We start from the raw sequence: 20,447 nt of genomic DNA, 5'->3' as shown, positions 1-20,447 counted from the left end.
AATTAATGGAGGCACCGGATAAAGAAGCACTGCAGGATCATCTAGACAAGACTTCATTTATAGCTCAGACACAGCATGGTTTTTTTAAGGGGAAGTCTTGCCTAACCAATCTGATTGGATACTATGATGCAGTCAGAAAAGAACTGGATGCAGGGAATAACTTTGATATTATATACTTGGATCTTAGAAAGGCTTTTGATACTGTTGCACATGGAAGGCTGCTGCACAAATTGGAGCAGTGGGGCATTGGAGGCAAATTGCTGCTATGGATAAAGGGGTGGTTGAGGGGAAGAAGACAGAGAGTGGTAATCAATGGACACTGCTCATCATGGACTAATTAGTGGAGTCCCTCAGGGTTCAGTATTGAGTCCATTAAAGGTTGAGCAGATGGGCTGAGAGGTGGCAAATGAAGTTTAACATTGACAAATGTAAAGTACTACATATGGGAAACAGCAACCCCAGAGCAATGTATCAGCTCTGTGGTACTACACTGACAGTAGTAGAGAATGAAAGGGACTTGGGGGTGGTTGTGCAGGCAGATATGAAGTTTTCTGAGCAGTGCAGACGGGCTGCAAGAGTAGCTCATGGTGTATTGTCGATGATATATAGGAATTTTTCTAGCAGAGATAAGGAGGTGATTATTCCCTTGTATAAGGCAATGGTCAGGCCACACCTAGAGTACTGTATACAGGTCTGGAGGCCTCATTTCAAGAAGGATGTAGAGATGCTGGAACGAATACAGAGAAGGGCAACAAGATTGGTGAATGGAACAAAGGGGTGCTCTTACAAAGAAAGGCTTAAGTTTTGCAAATTACAGTGTCTGGAGACTAGGCCCCAGCGAAGTGATCTGATAGAGGTGTATAAAGCCTTGAATGGTTTGAGCATGCTCAATGCTGATGGGATTCTTCCTCTTGCTCAGAATAATCACTTGAGAGGGCATAAATTCAAATTGAGGAAAGACAGATGCAGGATAGACGTGAGGAAATTTGCCTTTAGCCAGCTTCCCTTGTCGTGGAAGTTGATAGCCTAAATAAGTTTAAGGCTCAGCTGGACAGGTATTTCGAACGAACAGAGGGGTGAAGTGGAAGTGGTTATTTTTCTGATTTATTTATTTATTTTTTTTTTTTTTTTGGCTGATGCTGCATAAGCTTGCTTTCTTGCATCGAATGCCTCTGCTAATGCTAATGTTCCATGTTATGATTTTGCAATGAAGCAACAAATGACTATCACCTTAAACTGGGAGAAGTGGCAACAGAAACATGTGAAATTTTAAAAACTGTTTATGGTGATGAAACGTTACTGTCATAATGGTACAAGTGGTTCAAAGAGAGACATGAGGACATTCATGATGCTCCAAAAGTGGGTGTCCATCAACCTCTCGAAATGAGATCTGAGTTGCAAAAGTTTGGGAAATTGTGGAGATCATCATTTAACCCTCAGAATGATGGCTGATGAGCTGGATATGAATGAGGGGGCAATTTGTCAAATTCTGCATGAAGATTTAGAGAAAAGGAAGGTCTGTGCAAAATTTGTGCCGCAAAACCTCAGAGATGAGCAGAAGCAATGAAGAGTGTCAACATGCAAAGGTTTCATCCAGACTTGTCAAGATAATCCTAATTTTCTTGAATGTACTGTCACTGGACATGAGTGTTGGGTGTTTCAGTACAACCCACAGATGAAGCATCAGGGCATGCAGTGGACTTCAAATCATCATCAAGGCCTAAAATGTTTTGTTTATAGAAGTCCGAGATTAAGACTATGCTGATTATGTTTTTCAATCAAATCAGGGAATTTGCAAGAAATTTGTACCTGAAGGGCGGGGGGGAGAGAGAGAGAGAGAGAGAGAGAGAGAGAGAGAGAGAGAGAGAGAGAGAGAGAGAGAGAGAGAGAGAGAGAGAGAGAGAGTCAATGCTGTGTTCTATGTACAGGTGCTTCAAGATTATTGAAGGACATTTCCCAGGAGAGGCCACAATTTTAAGAGAAAGGCAACTGGTTCTTATTGCATGGCAATGCCCCTGCCTATTCTGCACTTGTGAAAACATTTCTGACAAAACATGGCATTGTATAGATCAATTCATCCTACTATCCCAATCTAGCACCAGTGAACATCTTCCTCTTTCCCAAGCTGAAAACTGACCTCAAAGGAAAGAGGTTTCAGGACAATGAGGACATAAAGAAAAGTATAACTGCCATACTGAACACCATCTTTTTGGACACCTTCACTGAATCTTTTAAGAAACTTTTAGAACAGTGTAATAACTGTATTCAATCAGGTGGTGATTACTTTAAATATAAAGTAAAACTATTTTTTGAGATTCATCACTTTGTGTTCTTTTTATTGCACCAGTCCAGGAACTTTATTATCACACCTCATAAGTATTAGTTAAAAAGTGCAAGGAAGCCATAAGCTTTTGTTGCAATAGCCAAACAAAAAAAAATAACTAAATAAAAATGCATGCCCACATTTATACTTTTAAATTTCTTTATGACAAATTATTTAAAATATTCTATACTCTCAAAAGTATTCACACCAGTACTTTTCAAAAAATGAGTGCTTATTAAAAAAAAAAAAAAAATTATATATATATATATATACACACTATCTTTGGAACTGAATGAAATCAAAAAATGTTCAATTCCTTCAATTTAGCTATCAGCTGTGTGAAAGAAGCACAAGTTAGTCATGTCCAAACTGTCACTAAATCTCAACCCAAAGATGAGGTTTATGCAAAATCATGTACCATTGTACTATCTAGATATCTGAAAGTTTTACTGCATGGCTTGAAATGTCATCAGTATTAGTACATGACAGATCCTTCTGTGCAATTAACCAAAATGCCAATTAACTGTAGAAGTTCTAGCCCCAATAAAACCCACAGAAGCATTCCCACAAGATTACACCCGCTGTTTAGTATTTTGCATTCTATTGGAATAATATTCTTTTAGGTAACAATCTCCAGATATTCTCTAAACTTTCATGTTACCATTTCATTCTATTAGGACTCCCTTCCATAATTCCACAGTTAAGAATGAGCAACAGGACACTCCAAAGATGTTCAGAATTTGTCAGCATTATTCTGGGACTATGAATTGTAACTCTATGTTCACTTTAAAACCATGTCATCCCAGTAGTTACTGTTTGCAAAACTAAATACTGAGATAACAAAATTGCCATCTTCAAGAGCTTAACTAATTCCTTGAGGATGGCCTATTAGGTAATTTTTTTGATTGCATTTCACATCATTCTTCCTTTCTTTCAATCTTCTACACATATACACTGCAGATGTGTGCTACAACAATCAAGTGATATGACATCCAAAAATTAAACCTGTTTCCAATTCTGTAAATGCATTTTACTGTAATCCATATGGCTGCTACTAATAAATCATAAATGTAATGCTTAACTGACGCATTTTTTTTTACAGCTGCTTCTACTACACACAACCACTTACAGCTGCTTCTACTACTCTAACACTGCAATTTCAGACAACAGCTAGTACTACAATGTTAGTTGCAAGGAAAAGATGGAAGATGTTAGTAGCAGTAGTTGGATTTACTTCATTAGTATCAAACAGGTACCTGAATACTTTTGAGATGTTCAGGGTGTAGAATATTTAATAACCTTATATCTAAATTTGTTTTAAGTTTGATTTGTATATACTGATCACATACCTGCATTAAACACAGGGTCATCCTCCATTATTCTAACTGCAGCTTCCACAGCATCTAGAGCAGTACCTTCAGGAGATAACAGCAAATTATATCCTTTGTTAGCTGCACGCTTTACTCCTTCTAACTTCAATGTCTCTTTATCAGGAGGGACTGTAGCAGCTCCACCATGTACTACCAACACTGGCATGATCCTTTTCTTTACTGTTGGCGAACGAATATGTTTTCGTGAAAATCTGGGAGAACCACGAGGTGAAGGACATGGGGAAGAGCGTGGGGAATTCAGTGGAGATGGTCTAGGCCTTACTGATGAAGACATATTGGCACAAGAGAGGTTATCACGTATAAGATATTACACAGTTTACAAAACACTGCAATTTCAGACAACAGCTAGTACCACAATGTTAGTTGCAAGGAAAAGATGGAAGAAAGATGTTAGTAGCAGTAGTTGGATGAATAAGCTCACAATTTTGGTAAGAGAAATGATAGACTTGGTAGATAATAACATAAAAGATGATCTTTACCTATCCAAGACCAGATAAATAACAGATGTTAGAAATTATATCATTATTAAATTTATACATTAATTTGAAATTATCTGGAAAATTAATTCAGATACTGATATATTTAAAATGCCTCAGAAGAAAACTACTCAACTGCATATTCATTATAAACAAAAATTTAAAAGCATTCATAAAATAATAAAAAATAATCTTGTTTTATGCAGTTAAGAAATAATGTACAGAAATAATGCCGAACAGTATCCACCAGAATTTTTTAATCCTGAATTCATTTAAGTACTGTATTTCAAGACAGTCTTGCAACTAGAGAAGCTGTACAAGACAGAGCTGTCATATACTAAACTTCATATTACTTAATGTTGAATTCAACTACAATGTTCAATTAGTCTATCTATCTATCAATGATTACAAAAGCACAATTTCTGAGTGTAAACCCTAAAAATACCATCTTTAACCAAGTAATAGAACCACTTTTGGTAAAAGAAACTTAAAAACTTTTTTTTTCATTGGAAACAAAATTTGAATCTAAATCTTTTTTGCAACTTGGTGACAAATGGCTAACTACACACAGAGAGCAAATGCTATCCCATCCTTGCATTATATATTACTTCCAGAATAAATTAGTTTATTATTATTGTTTAGCTGCAACTCAGCTATATTCATCCTCTTAGGTTCTGCCCCCCCCCAGCAATCCAAAACATGAAAGGTATTAGCACCTACATTAATTAATACCATGTAAGAGAATGAAAGTTGAGGAGACAAATGATATTTGTTGACATCACACAACTTTCATAAATTACAATTTTCAGGAAATACATGTGTAGGATGTTGTTCCAAAGTAAATGAGGACAAGTGAGTGTGGAGTTGAATGACATGATCATCTACTCCCCTTGTAATTTATTTGGAGAGTTAGCAGAATGATAAGAGGAAATGAATGAATCTGACAGAATGGGATAAACAAATTTCAAGCCAAAGATACAAAAAAAAAAAAAAAAAAAAAAAAGAAAAAGGAAACTGCAGATTAGGAGGTCACTAGCAAAAAAACATCAAGTAGACCCACAAGTACAACCTTTAACGTGAAAGGAATTATAGACCAAATAATTAGAACAGATGAGATGAGTGGTGGTTGAGGCAACCAATAATTGAAATTCCGTCAGAAAAGTAACTGGAGGCTTTGCAAGATTGTAAGCAGAAATGAACATTAATGAGATTAGAACTGAGGCCACATATTAGCAAATAAATTTTTGGAAATTATTAATGGAAATAATGCATAAATTTAACATCTGAAGGGGTTTTTTTTTTTAAATTCAGCTGGCCTATTTTCCCTCTTTGATTATATATAGTTGATTATTCTCAGAGAAAATACTCAAATTTGAATTTTTCAGTTCTACTGTCAACTAAAAAAAATAAAATATGGTGAAAAAATTATTGAATAAAAGCTGAAACACAGATTGAATTAAGTTATAAGAATATACAGATAAATAATAAAATAACTAAAAGCACTAAAAAATTAAAATAAAATATACACAAAGCTTTCAGAGTGACATACCCCTTTAAAGAAACAGTGTGGCATACCATCATATTACAGGAGCAGAAAATGTGATAACAAACAAATGGAGATCTTGAATGGTTACAATCGGAATGATAGGTATGAAGGATAGGGAAAAAAATGAAGGGAAGAAAGAAAATATTAACTGTTGCACTCTGGGAAAGTATGGCAACTATATCAGCCACATTGTAGGTTTGCTATCATTCATCATGTGTAAAATAACCACCCCATATAATAAGAATGGGTATAGATTCATCTATTGCAATTAACACTGTGACCCATTACATCTACATACAAAGCACTTCTAACCAAGAATGATGACAATCAGGTATGCAATCCAAAATTTTAATATTGGAACATGTATTACAATTAATATGTACTCACATCAATAATGCTAAGTGACAGTGGAATGTGAAAAACTGGCCCGGTGAATAGCCTCCTCATGCTCAGAGATATGACTGTAATACATCTCACAATCCAGGCACATTTGAAGACTACTTCACCAGGTTGCTTTCTCTCATTTTGCTATCACTAAGCATTATTAGTGCAAGCAGAATATTAACTGTAACCCACAATCCAATGTTGAAATTCTGGACCATGCAAGATTCTCATCATTACTCTTAGTTGAGGCACTTTATACCCACAATCCAATGTTGAAATTCTGGACCATGCACAATTCTCATCATTACTCTTAGTTGAGGCACTTTATACAGGTGTGGCAGGTCCCAATATTAATTGGGATAGATGGGCCTAAAGATGTCCTATTATGGAAGTGGTTATTTTACAACACAATCAACAATGGTGAACAATAACATAGCTAATGTACATCATCCTTCTTTCCCAGAATCTGATCATTTATATTTTATTTATTCTCTCTCATTTTTCCTTTCGCCATTCCTATGTTTCTGATAGTCACTGTTCACAAGCCACATTGCATTTTTGTTATCATGTTTTCCAGTCTTCTGTAAAGTATTAGAAAACAAAACGTGCAAGGCATAATTTCTTATGGGTTTAGGTAATTATATAATATCAGTGTAGATACACCACAGTTTACCCATAAATTTGAACTACGTATGTAAGGCATCATTTTAATTGTATCTCATATTGTGGGTGCCTTCACGATATGCCTTCTCTACTAGAGAAGCATTATTTATTCGAAGTAGCGCAATACTAGCTATCTCATTGTGAAGGCACCCACAATTTAGATATCACTTAATTGTAAAATTCATTTACAATTTAGATATCACTTAATCGCTATACAATCACTGTGATCTCAAAAGCATACTGAAAAAATGAAAAAATAAATTCTAAATACATCATTTATAAATATTTATTCTCACCCCTTATATTTTGTTTTGCTGCCCTTTATATGCCACTATCAACTAAAAAGTTAAATATTAAAGGTTCTATTAACCATTTAGATTTATGAGGTATCCCCACACAGTATATCTAAATTAAGATCACAGTATATCTAAATTAAGGAACAATTTGTAAACTGAAATATAATTAAAAAAAAAAAAAAAAAAACTTTAATACAGCTATTCATACAGAATACTCACTTCAATATTAACACAACTGAAAAGTGCAAGTATGATATTTCTGTTCTGATATTTTCCAAACAGGATCCAGATTTCTGGGCATGTACCTAGAGCAGGACAAAGCATCAATTCAGTACTATTCATCAATACTAAACCATTACTGCAATAGAAGAAAGACAGCACTTATTAATAAATATCAGCGATAACTTGTCACTGTGAAAAGGTGAAATCGCTATATACTCATCAACATAACATAATCTGACTATAGCTTAGTGAGTGAAATTGGCTATCTTCAAAGCAATATAATCTGCAAACTAATTAGTAGGGAAGAAATGAGCAACCAACTCCAATAAAGAATGACAAGTTCAACTATTTAATAAGACCATAGAGGTTAATTCATTCATTTTAAAGCTAATTTCAACATAATTTGATGACAAAGGTTCTCACATCTATATACTTCCTGATAACAGAACATACAGAGCATCCTCCAAAGTTAACTTCCATAGGAGATGTCACTTATTTGACAAAATAGTAAAAAAGCAAAAGAAGGAAAAGTTGTTTTCAAATCATAGGTTTCCAATCTAAAGTGCTAAAGTGTTAGAAATTTTACCTAGAATGAGCCATTACTGTACTACCCTTTTGGTATATTAATGGTAAAAGGTGATAGCAATGTAGTCACTTTAGCACAATGCAAAAGATGGATGCATTTCCAGAGAGGGTGATGCAGTGCCAGGGGTAGGCCAGCCTAGATTGCAGGGCAGAAATTGCCACCAGAGCCAACAACAAATTTGGATATTCAACTAATAGTCTTGACATGCGATTCAGATAGGGCCAGAACTGCTGGAAGTTGCCAGAGCCAAAACCTACTAGTCCAGCATGGGCAGTACTATACCAAAGAAAAAAGCGAATGAAACCATTATGTTTTATCAAAATTGTAGAAAAACATTATCTCAGTAGGGACAGAGCCAGCAGTGAGTGTTGCAATTTCACAAAACCAACTTACATGCATACAGCAATCCATATGCAAGTACAGTTTTGTTGACTTGCAACACCTTGACTGTTGCCTGTGCTAAACCACTTTTTTTTTTTTTTTTTTTTTTACAGAATTATAGGAGGGTATAAGAGGGTAGTGCCATAATAGCTCATTCTAAATAAAAAAAATTCTAACACTTCAGATAGGAAACACATGACTTTCAATAACTTTTCCCTTTTTAACTTTTTAGTATTTTGCTAAATAATTGAGTTTCCTTATGGAAGAGGGTTCATGAGATATCCTATATAAATAAACACTTTGATAGTGCACAATTTAATTCTCCTCAAAGGGTTATTTACCATATTTTTCAAACAATAAGATGCATCAAACCAGGATGCACCTAGATTTTATACGAATTTTTGGAAAATAAAAAAAAATAATAAATATATATATATATATTTTTTTTTTTATTGTAAATGTTTAAAATAAAAATTCATAAATAAATGTATCATTTCACTCATTTGAAGGACCAAAATGTCTTACAGCTGCCCAGTTTTCAGGTTCTTTGGCATTATTCAATACCTTCAATTTGAAGCTAACCGTATATGATAACGTCTTCTGTCTTGTACACATTTTGTCAAGGTAAAAATTTATAACAAAGTATAATTACCGTACTGCAAAAAAAAAAAAAAAAAAAAAAAAAACACAAGCTATTGTACATATTTTCTCCCTTTCTCTCCCCTCCCCCACTGGCATTTCTAAGAAATTACTGATTCTCAAAAGTCATGGATAAGACCAATCAAGCAATTACTAATAATATCAGTAATTTGGGCTGATCACACTACTAATTATTATACATACAGATCTCAATGGAAAGAAGCAGAGCAATGTGGGGTTGGGATAGTCAATGACTTATATACTGAAGGTGGTAGTAGTAGAGGCACATAATGCAAGAAAGCAAGCTTATGTAGCATCAGTCCCAAAAAAAAAAAAACCATTTCACACATGCACTCCATCTAAACGTTTATCCAGTACCTCCTCGAATTTATTTAAGCTATCAACTTCCACAACGACAGATGGAAGTTTGTTCCAGCAATCCAGCAATCAACTACCCGCTGGCTAAAGGCAAATTTCTGCATATCTATTCTATAACTGTCTTTCCTCAATTTGAACTGATACCCCCTCAGGTTCATAATTTGAGCAAGAGGAAGAATCCCATCAGAACTGAGCCTACTCAACCCATTCAAGGCCTTATACACCTCAATCAGATCACCTCGCAGTTGCCTAGTCTCCAGGTGCTGCAAATTGCAGAACTCAAGCCTTTGTAATACCACCCCTTCATTCCCCTCACCAATCTTGTTGACCTTCTCTATACTTTCTCAAGCAACTCTACATCCTTCCTAAAATGAGGCATCCAGACCTGTACTACATACAGGTCTGGTTCAACACTGAATGGATTGAGTAAGCTAAGCTTACTCAATCCATTCAGTGTTAATAATATTATAATAATTTATTTATCCCTATTTTATGTTACACTATTTGGGAGATAACAGCAAAAAGGGAGGGAGAACACATAAGCCAATGGCTTTTTAGGGGGTGTTCCCTTAAAAAAAACCGATGAATATACAAATATACAATTGATAAACATACAGTTATGAAATTGTACAGGTAATGTTCAACAGGAAAGACAAATAAATTGGAGTTTTTTGTACATTTCTTTACAGAAGACTTCGAAAAGCATCACTATTTATAATATCATTGTGAACATCTTTACAATTAAATGATGAGAAAAGAAAAATGATGAGATACATGCACAGAAATTTACAAACTATTTGCCAACTGCTTCCTTTAACATTTGTACATTATTTTCATGTTGGTGTTTTTAAAATCCAGGAGTTAAGTGGAAGGTAATTTGAATCAGACATCCCTGGTGATGTGTTCAATTAGTAGTTTCTTGAATTTATTTAGTGAAGTGACATTTTTGATTTTTGCAGGAAGTTTGTTCCAAGTTTTAGCACCTCTATATTTTATACTTTTCTGACCTATGGCTTTTCTGTAAAGGATCTGAAGAGAGGGGAACATCTGCTGTGTTCATAGCATTGTAAACAAGGATTGCCTCGGCTTTCTGCAATAGCTGGTAGATGCTTAGGAGTCTCACTTCCTTGTATCTCGAACTAACTGATGCATTCCAGAGAAGGCCCAAAATTGAACGAACACATCGATTGAGAATGGAGTTGATTCTTGCAAGGTTTTCTTGGCTGGTGGTACTCCACGAGATGATTCCATAGGTGAGGTGTGGCTGAATTAAAGAAAGAAATATTTGTCTGAGATGGGAAGGAGATACCCAGGCAGAGGCCCTGGCGAGTATTCCCGTTAGTGACGAAGTTTTCTTTCGTAGGGTTATTATTTGTTTTGCCCAACTTATCATCTAGCCAGATTCCGAGAAACTTGGTTTCATCCACCCTTTCAAGTTGTTTTTCTTTGTATGTTATGTGGAAATCTTTATTTAGTGTTTTTTTTTTTTTTTGTTCTAAACACCATATATTTTGATTTTTCTGGATTCAGTATAAGCGATTCTTTTGACGCCAACTATGCATCACAGAGAGCAAGGCAGAGATTTTGAGTTGAAGCTGATTAGGGTCTTTATCTGTGACCAGGATGGAAATATTGTCGGCATACGCTACTAAGTGAGAAGATGGAAGAAGAGAGAGAAATTCATTGATGTAAAGAACAAATAGGATAGGTCCAAGAAGTGAGCCTTGAGGTACTTCCCTGGAGAAATATAGTAGTAGTAGTGGCATGTGATTCAAGAAAGCAAGTGTATAAGCTTATGCAGCATCGGCCAAAAAAAAAAAACCACACCATTTCCTCCAAATGCCTGTCCAGTTCCTCCTTAAATTTATTTAACCTGTCAACTTCCACAACGACAGATGGAAGTTTGTTCCAGCAATTAACCACCCGCTGGCTGAAGGCAAATTTCAGCACATCTAATCTACATCTGTCTTTTCTTAATTTGAATTTATGCCCCCTTAGGTTCGTAATCTGAACAAGTGGAAGGATCCCATCAGAATTCAGCGTGCTCAACCCATTCAATAACAAATGTCAGAGTACAACTGATTTGTTCTTATGACAAACGGCCGATTGGTAAGGTAGTCTTCAAGGAGAAGGTTAATTTTCCCTCTCAAGCCAAGGTTATTGAGTTTGTTAAGTAGAATATTATGGTTTATGCAATTAAAAGCTTTAGATAAGTCAAGAAAGTGCTATAGCATAGTGACCCTTTTCAAGACTATCAATGATCCTTGAGCAGGAGTCAACAACTGCAAGATCAGTGAATCTTTTAGAGCGATAAGCATACTGTTGTTGATGGATGAGCTGATTTTCTTCAAGAAAACCCATAAGTCTGCTATGAAGAATTTTTTTGAATAATTTTGCAAAAACAGAGTAGAGCTATTGGGCGAAAGTTGTTGATAGAGTTACAACGGTTTTCCTTTGGAACAGGGATGATTATTGCTTTTTTGAATTGAGAGGGGAATTTACCAGCTTGAAAGGAGAGATTGAATATATATTTCAGTGGCGTAAGAAGTGAGCTAAGGACCTTTTTCAGCAGAGATGGAGATATTTCATCAAAGCCAGGGGCTCCCTTTTCTTTCAATTGATTCCCTGCCTCTAAAATCTCTTGATCGAAGAGAGGAGCGAGGGGAAAAAAAAAAAAAAAAAGTTTCTGATTGAGTACTTGGCAGATTCTCTCTTTTCATTGTCTCTGAAGTGAAGTTCGTCTTGAAAGAGGTTATTCACACTTGATATAAAGTGGTTAGAGAAGGCAGAAGCTTTCAGCTCGTCATCTGAAATGTGTTGAATACCTCAATCAGATATCCTCACAGATGCCTAGTCTCCATACGATGCAGTGTTCTGAAATGAAACTTTTCTTAGTAAGCCCACCCTTTCATTCCCATCACCAATCTCGATGCCCTTCTCCACACCCATTCCAGCAGATCTACATTATTCCTAAAATGAGGCCTTCAAACCTGTATGCCTAAGATGTGGCCTAAACATTGCCATGTACAATGGAATAATCACCTCCTTGCCCCTGCTAGCAAGGTTCCTCTATATCACTGACAAAACCCAGGGGCTCTCCTCTCTGCACTGCTCAGAGAACTTCATTTCTGACTAAACAATTATCCCATCTTTATTTTCCACTATTCTGAGTGTAGTACCACAACAGTTGGTACTTTAATCTGGGATTACTGCTACCCATATACAGTAACCTTGCACTAGTCAATGTTAAACTTCAACTGCCACTACTCAGTCCATCTACCAAATTTTCTAGATCTTGCTGCAGTAGCATAATTTGATTACAGTCATTAAACACCCTGCCAACCTGGACATTAAGACTGATATACCTTCATCAATTTTATTATAAAGGCCATGAAGGACTCCACTCATAACATCAGTCTATTAAGACCAGTGTCCAATAATCATCAGTCTGTCTTCTCCCACTCAACCATCCCTTTATCCATAGCAGTAACTTGCCCTTAATGCCAGACTGCTCCAATTTCTATAGCAGTCTTATGTGCAACAGCATCAAAAGCTCTTCTGAAATCCAAGTAAAACAACATCAAAATTACCTCTTGCATGTAATCAAGTCACAGTTTCTATATCTATTGATTGAATCATAATTAACATCTGATAGGGTCAAGTTTATAGGAGTATCTTTTGATTCAAATTTTTTTCATGAACATTTTGCTACAGTGACGAAGTCTTGATCTGGTCTGATGGAACTTGAAACTGGCATTCATCTAGGTGTCAAAAAAAAAAAAAAAAAGATTATATCTGTTGTTAAGTATAATTTTACAGTTTGGTCATTCCTTGAATACTAGATCCTCAAACCCTTAATCATAAGTATAATGTTCACAATGTTTCTTCAAGGACAGTTATGATGTGGAATCTAACTTAGTCAATCATAGGACTGTTTGGTGAATTTCTGCTTGAAAGAAGACAGTTAATATAATTTCTGGTAGTGACAATAGTATGAGTTTCCTCAACCTTTTAACATGGAAGATTCCACAAAACTGGCTGTGTGCTTGTCCTGTACTCTGCTCACAGTTTCATAGAATGAAGAAGTGTAATTACTGTAACCAGTACTTCATAAATGCTACTTTTGAGATAATTCACACTTCCACAATTGATTCTGACTTATGGGACCTGAAACTTGAGTGCTAGAAGAGTATCATATCATTGCTGATGCAGAGAAATAATATTACTGTTAGCTATATGGTGCAAGGAAGCCTGAAGCTTATGCTGCACCAGCCAAAAAAAAAAAAAAAAAAAAAAAAAATTCTGAATTACACAGAGAGAGAGAGAGAGAGAAGAGTCAGAAGTAGAAGGGAATCACTAAGAGAGAAGAATGATGATATCCAGCTCAGGACCCTGGGTGTGCCAAGCCCATACACACCAGATGTGAACCCCTGGGGTTATCAAGATGTTTCGTTAAGTCTCCTTGATTTGTAATGTCCTATTTCACATGTCATGTATTTTTCTATTTGAGGGTTTTTTTAATATTTTTTTTTGGCTATTTTAAACTACATAAATAACTTGAAATATCTTCTTACTAGAAACAGTCACTATCAAAATTGAGCTTTGGAATATATGAAGAGAGGTTGAAAAGTCTATCTGTTCACAGAAGGAATGCTGGAAAGTGAAACCCCCATAGTCCCCCACTTAAGTCAATGCACTTTCTGGAACAATCCACTAGCCTTCATAACCCACTCAAAATTCAGATTTTGACTCAAACCAGCTGATAACTGCATCCATCACAGCATTATCACTGTTGAAATTTTGTCCTTTCACGTCCTTTTTGAGATGCTGTAATAGCTTGGACCAACAGTCATGCAGTAATGCCCAAGTCACAAACACTGTGTGCAGTGGTACAATGTCTTGAAAAAAGATGGCTCCTTTGGCCATCTTGTTTTCAATTTCCCACACCTCTTGAACTTCAAATCCTCAAAGAAACATCTCAGTAATAAGAATAATACTTGACATTGATGGTGGCACCTCATTCCAGAAAATCAACCATGATCACTTCTCCTGCATCCCAAAAAACAAATGCCATAACTTTCCCAGCCGACTTCTGCACTCAAAACATTTTAGGAGAGGAAGAAGGAATGCTTCCACTGTTTCAATTATTCTTGTTTCAGAGTTCAAAGTTGTGCATCCATGTTTTGTCCATAGTGTCATACCACCCTCAAGACTAAGCTCCATTAGCTTCAAAATGCTGCACAATCTCATGACAACACCTCTCTTTCCCGTTTCTGATCTGCATTCAGTGCTTTAGAAATCCACCTCAAAGAAACCTTCATTCCTAAAACATTTGCCACAATATTGTTTGCTCGCTTGTGTGATTGCTGAATTTAATTTCAATGTGCTTCAATGGCATCCTGCAATCTTGCATGATCAGGGTCATGAATGGTATCGACATTTGCAGGTGTCAACACGCTAACAGGCCTCCCAATGCAGGATTCATCGTCAACACTGTCTCGTCCATGCTTAAATTCTCCAACCCAGGTTTTGATCACAGTGTATGAAAGACAAGATTCCCCTAATGTTTGCTGCATGTCTTTATGAATTTTTATTTCGGCAATATTCTCTTTAAATGAAGGTACTCAACAAGTGCACAGTACTTTATTCACTCAACAGTTGCCATCTTCAATCACCTTCCACACTTCAACACCCTCTGTAAAGAATATAGTTACAAGACTGATTTTCTCTGAACACTCAAGAAGAATCATGCACAGTTTGGCAATATTGTCTTTCATGAAATCTTCACAATCTATACTGAGCTTAAACTCCCCCCCCCCCCCGTATTGCATTGTGTATTCCACTACTGTATGTAGTGGAATACAAAATGCAAAAATAACTATTAGAATACATTGTGATTTACTATACAGTGCTTGTTATAATTACTGTATTGCACTCTGGCTGATACCCCCTGTAGCAGTCTTGAGTGATATACAAGTGCATTTATCTTTTTTTTTTTTCATTAATACTAAACATCCATAAATGATCAATACTATTTTAATCTTTTATTCCTCAGAGCACATTTAAGGTACGGGTGTAGTAAGTAGCGAAAGAACAGATCAAATGAAAATTTTTCAGTCTGGTCCCCAAAGTTTCAGGCATTCCTTCCACAAGGCTGAGTCACATTCTTCAGTACCACAAAATGGCATCCAAGCGTTTTGTCTGTTAGCTTTTTCATGAAATTAAAAATGTTGTGACAGTGAAACAACAACTTTGACATAAATACAGAAGGGATTTGCTACATCAGTGTTTCCCAAATGAGGGAAATAGAATTTCCCAAATTCTATGAACTACCAGAATATTCATAAGAATATTCTGGTAGTTCATAGAAAAAAAGCTTGTAATGTCTTTTCCAATTCCTGGTTCTGCAGTTCACACTGCTATTTTAGTTTCCTTCCAATTTTTTAAACACTTTCCTCTGTTGAGCCAAATTTTAAAAAGTGATATGTTCTTAAAAACCAGCTCAGAGGTGCCGTAAAGTATATGATGTTTTATTTATTTTTATTTGTTATTTATTTATTTTTTTTTTTTTTTGTATCAAGAATCACATTTTAATATGTACTTAACTACAAGTTGAAGCCTGTAACAAATAATCGATTTTATTGCTATTGGTTGCATACTATGCATTACAGAATCATATATTCAAGAAGTTTCTGGAACTGGATCAAAAAATAAACGTTGATATCATATACTTGGATTTCAGGAAAGCTTTTGGTACAAATTGGAGCAATATGGCATTAAGGGCAAGTTGATACCATGGATAAAAGTATGGTTGAGTGGGAGAAGATAGACAGTGGTAATCAATGGATACTGCTCTACGTGGACTAATGTTATTAGTGGGGTCCCTCAGGGTTCAGTGTTGGGCCCATTGTTGTTTTGTATATTTATCAATTATATTAATAAAGGTATATCAAGCTTAATGTCAAAATTTGCAAATGATACAAAGGTTTGCAGGGTTGTTAATAACAGGATCTGTAAAAGTTGGGCAGATGGGCTGAGAAGAGGCAACTGAAGTTTAACATAGCATTTGTCAAAGTACTGCATATGGGTAGCAGTAACCCCCAGAGAATGGTACCAACTGGGTGGTGTTACACTCAGGGTAGTGGAGAATGAAAGAGGCCTGTGGATAATTGTACAGTCAGATATGAAGTTTTCTGAGCAGTACAAACAGGCTGGCAGACTGAGTCATGAGCTCTTGTCAATGATATACTGGAATTTTACTAGTATGGAAAAGGAGGTGATTATCCCTTTGTATAAGGCAATGGTCAGGCCACACCTTGAATACTGTGTACAGGTGTGGAAGCGTCATTTTAGGAAGGATGTAGAATTGCTAGAACGAGTACAGTGAAGGGCAACAAGATTGGTGAGAGTAACAAAAGAGTGTGCTTACAAAGAAAGGCTTAAGTTCTGCAAGTTGCAGCATCTGGAAACTAGGCACCTGCGAGGTGACCTGATTGAGGTGTATAAGGCCTTGAATGGTTTGAGTAGGCTGAATGCTGATGGAATATTTCTGCTTACTCAGACTAAGAACCTGAGGGGGCATAAATTCAAATTGAGGAAAAACAGTTAGCATTAGTAGAGGCATATGGTACAAGAAAGCAAGCTTATGCAGCATCAGCCAAAAAAAAAAACTCCCATTTCATCCCTCCATTCGTTCCAAATGCCTGCCCAGCTGAGCCTTAAATTTATTTAGGCTATTAGCTTCCACAACAAAAGATGAAAGCCTGTTCCACCAATTAACTACCCATTGCCTAAAGGCAAATTTCCGCACATCTATTCTACAACTATCTTTCCTCAATTTGAAACAGTGTCCCCTCAGGTTCTTAGTCTGAGCAAGATGAAGAATCCCATCAGCATTCAGTTTGCTCAACCCATTCACAATGCCTTATACAACTCAGTCAGATCACCTCACAGGTGCCTACTCTCCAGGCAGTGCAATTTGCAGAACTTAAGCCTTTCTTGGTAAGATGTTGTTTGGTTTTTAGGAGCATTAGCAACTAAGGCCATATTGCTCCGGGGATATGCGGTGGTCATTCCCTGACCTTTCTGCATCCTCCGTATTTGGTGGTCACAGGCTCGAACCCCAGTCTAATCAAGAAGCATGTGCAATGCACTGCTGCTCCTGCCCTCCTTCTTGGTAAGAGCACCCCTTTGTTTCCCCTCACCAATCTTGTTGCCCTTCTTTATACTCGTTCTAGCAATTCTGCATCCTTCCTAAAATGAGGTCTCCAGACCAGTACACAGTACTCTGGGTGAGCCCTGCCCTGACCATTGCCTTATACAAAAAGGGATAATCACCTCCCTGTCCCTGCTAGCAAATTACCTATATAACATTGACAAGACTCCATGACCTGCCCTGGCAGCCCGTCTGCACTGCTCAGCGAACTTCATATTTGGCTGCATAATTACCCCCAAGGTCTTTTTCACTTTCCACTTCCCTGAATGTAGTACCACCCAGTTGGTACGTTTCTCTTCGGTTATTGCTACCATTATGCAGTACTTTGCATTTGTCAATGTTAAACTCCAGTTGCCACTTCTCAGCCCATTTTCCCAACTTATCTAGATCCAGTTGGAGTAGCATACTGTCATTACTGTCGTTAACAACCTTGCCAACCTTTGTATCATCTGCAAACTTGGACATTAAACCTGATATACCTTCATCAATATCATTGATAAATATACAAAACAATAATGGCCCAACACCAAACCCTGGGGAACTCCACTAATAACATTTGTCCATGAAGAGCAGTGTCCATTGATTACCACTCTCTGTTGTCTCCCACTCAACCATCCCTTTATCCATTGTAGCATCTTACCCATAATGTCATACCTCTCCAATTTGTACAGCAGTCTTCCATGTGCAACAGTATCAAAAGCTTTCCTGAAATCCAAGTATATGATATCAAAATTATTTTTGGCATTCAGTTCCTTTGTGACCACATCACAGTAACCAATCAAATTGGTCAGACAAGACCTCCCTTTGACAAACCCATGCTGTGTCTTAACGATTATTGCAGTCTTGTCTAAATGATCCTGCAATGCTTCTTTAACCAGTGATTCCATTATTTTCCCCAGAACACAAGTTAAACTAACAGGTCTGTAGTTACTTGTCACCTTTTGAACTTCCTTTGTGAATTGGTGATATATTTGCACACCTTCAGTCCATGGGGACTTCCCCAGAGTCCAAGGAAGCTCTCATAATTATGGCTAAGGGTTTGCTTACTTCCTTTGCTGCCTCCTTTAATATAACTGGATAGATCCCATCCACCCCATGTGCCTTCCTTATGTTTAACTTCAACAATTTCTCCTCCACTTTGCTCTCAGTTATTACAAAATCACTTAGCTCCCTGTTAGCATTTGATAAACTTCTGGCACTCCCCTCATTGAATAACTCCTCATGTGTGAATGTAGATGCAAAATACTCATTCAGTTCATCAGCTACCTGAGCACGATCATCAATACTCAACCCATCTATGTTACGTGGTCCAATCTGATTCATCCTTTTCCTTCTAGAGTTTACACAAGTAAAGAACTGTTTGCTGTTTTTCTTTGCATCCTTTGCAAAGATGTCTCATAATCTGCCTTTGCCTGCCTAACCTCTTTTGTGATTTGATTAGACTAGTTTATACCTGCCATAGGCTTCTGTCTCACCTGATATTTTATATGGATCCCATACATTCTTCTTCTCTGCCACTAGCCTTATTAATTCATCTGATATCCATTTAGGCCTAAACCTTGAGCAGTATTTCTTAGTTGGAATGAAAAGCCTAGTAGCATCCAAAATTAAGTCCCTGAAGGCTTCCCATTTAGAATTCACTATTGGTAACATCATCAATTGATCCCACTGTACAGAATTTAAAAATTGTCTGAGACCTCTGTAGTCACCTTTACAAAAGCAAAAGCTCTTCCCTTTAGCCTTGATAGTAGTTACATCTTTAAATAATTCCCACATTGTGATCGCTGTCACCCAGTGGTTCCTTTATCTGCAGATTCTTAATGCATGAAGAATCACTACTGATAATCAAATCAAGAGTATTACTCCCTCTGGTTGCCTCTTGAACATGTTGCTGTAGAAAACAGTCATCCATTAAATCCACAAAAGTCTTGATAGTGTGCGAGTGACCAACCACAAGTTCCAGTCAATATCTGGAAAGTTAAAATCTCCCATTATAAGACATTCTGATTTACTGGCCCACTATTTCTCTGCACAATTGCTCATTATAAGTAGGAGACCGGCGGAATTACTTAGCAAGTACAGGTCACTGTTGAAATAAAGCCGTGAATTAGGGTTGAACTTGAAAGTGTCTGCAATTCTGCCCAGACACGATAGGAGGGAGTATATGATGAGAGCCTTGTCGATCAATTCGGCCCTGGAGGGATTGTGCAAGGCTCAAGGGGTAGAATTTTTTTCAGCCTGGACTGTACTTGTTAACAGGAGAGATTGCTTCTACAGGGATGGGATACACTTAAATAGAAAGGGTGCAAGAATTTTTGCTGATGCTGTCGAGGCAGTGTTAGGTGGGTCAGAAAACTGCTAGTTGGGGGGGGGGGGGATACAAGGACTAATAGATTAACAGTAGCCACTGGCAGAGGTGGAAGTGATTCTTGCACTGCTTCTATTGAAATGAGCAGAAGTCTGAAAAACAAGATGCAGGATATTTCAGAGACTGCTGGTAGTCATTGCGGTACAAGTAAACACATGGGTTGTGTTAGGGTAGCTAAGAATAGAAACAGGTGATGTATACCTGCGTGTACACCAATGCTAGGAGTTTGGTAAATAAATTTGATGAATATGAGGTATTGCTCAAAACATGAAAGGCAGATATTGTTGGGATATCAGAGACGTGGTGTCACACAGATATAAGTAATGCGGAACTGGAATTTGGGGAATACAATGTGTATAGAAAGGATAGACAGGACAGGAGGGGAGGAGGGGTTATGCTATTAATTAAGAAACACAAAGTCCAAGGAAGTGAAGCCAGTCGACATCGATGGACAGGGCAGTGTCGAGTCAGTTTGGTGTGACATAAGCATAGGGAAATCAAAATTGAGCGTAGGAGTGTGCTATAGGCCTAATGACTCTGATGAGTATAATAAGATATTGTACAGGGAAATAGAGTGGG

The 20,447-nt window shown here is 36.9% G+C and overlaps 1 protein-coding gene across 3 annotated transcripts in view; it reads right to left on the bottom strand.

The window, feature by feature from the left end:
- Positions 1–20,447, bottom strand: part of LOC150076911 (isoaspartyl peptidase/L-asparaginase) — a 65,328-nt gene that overhangs the window by 31,700 nt on the left and 13,181 nt on the right. Inside the window, exons 2-3 of one of the 3 annotated variants that reach the window (XM_090386949.1) lie at positions 7,299–7,384; positions 3,673–3,975 (exon numbers count right to left, since the gene is read on the bottom strand). In XM_090386949.1, coding sequence (XP_090243075.1) covers positions 3,673–3,859 — 187 coding nt within the window. In that variant the 5' untranslated portion in view covers positions 3,860–3,975; positions 7,299–7,384. Of the gene's footprint in view, positions 1–3,672; positions 4,194–7,298; positions 7,385–20,447 lie in introns of those variants that run through there. The other 2 variants (XM_090386950.1, XM_090386948.1) reach the window with 2 other exon arrangements.

This window comes from Mastigoproctus giganteus, chromosome 12 (assembly GCF_048544385.1).
Source record: "Mastigoproctus giganteus isolate SK-2022 chromosome 12, ASM4854438v1, whole genome shotgun sequence".
In the NCBI taxonomy this organism is placed as follows: domain Eukaryota; kingdom Metazoa; phylum Arthropoda; class Arachnida; order Uropygi; family Thelyphonidae; genus Mastigoproctus; species Mastigoproctus giganteus.
The sequence above is the reverse complement of the archived record's forward strand: the minus strand, read 5'-3'. Positions and strand labels throughout refer to the sequence as shown.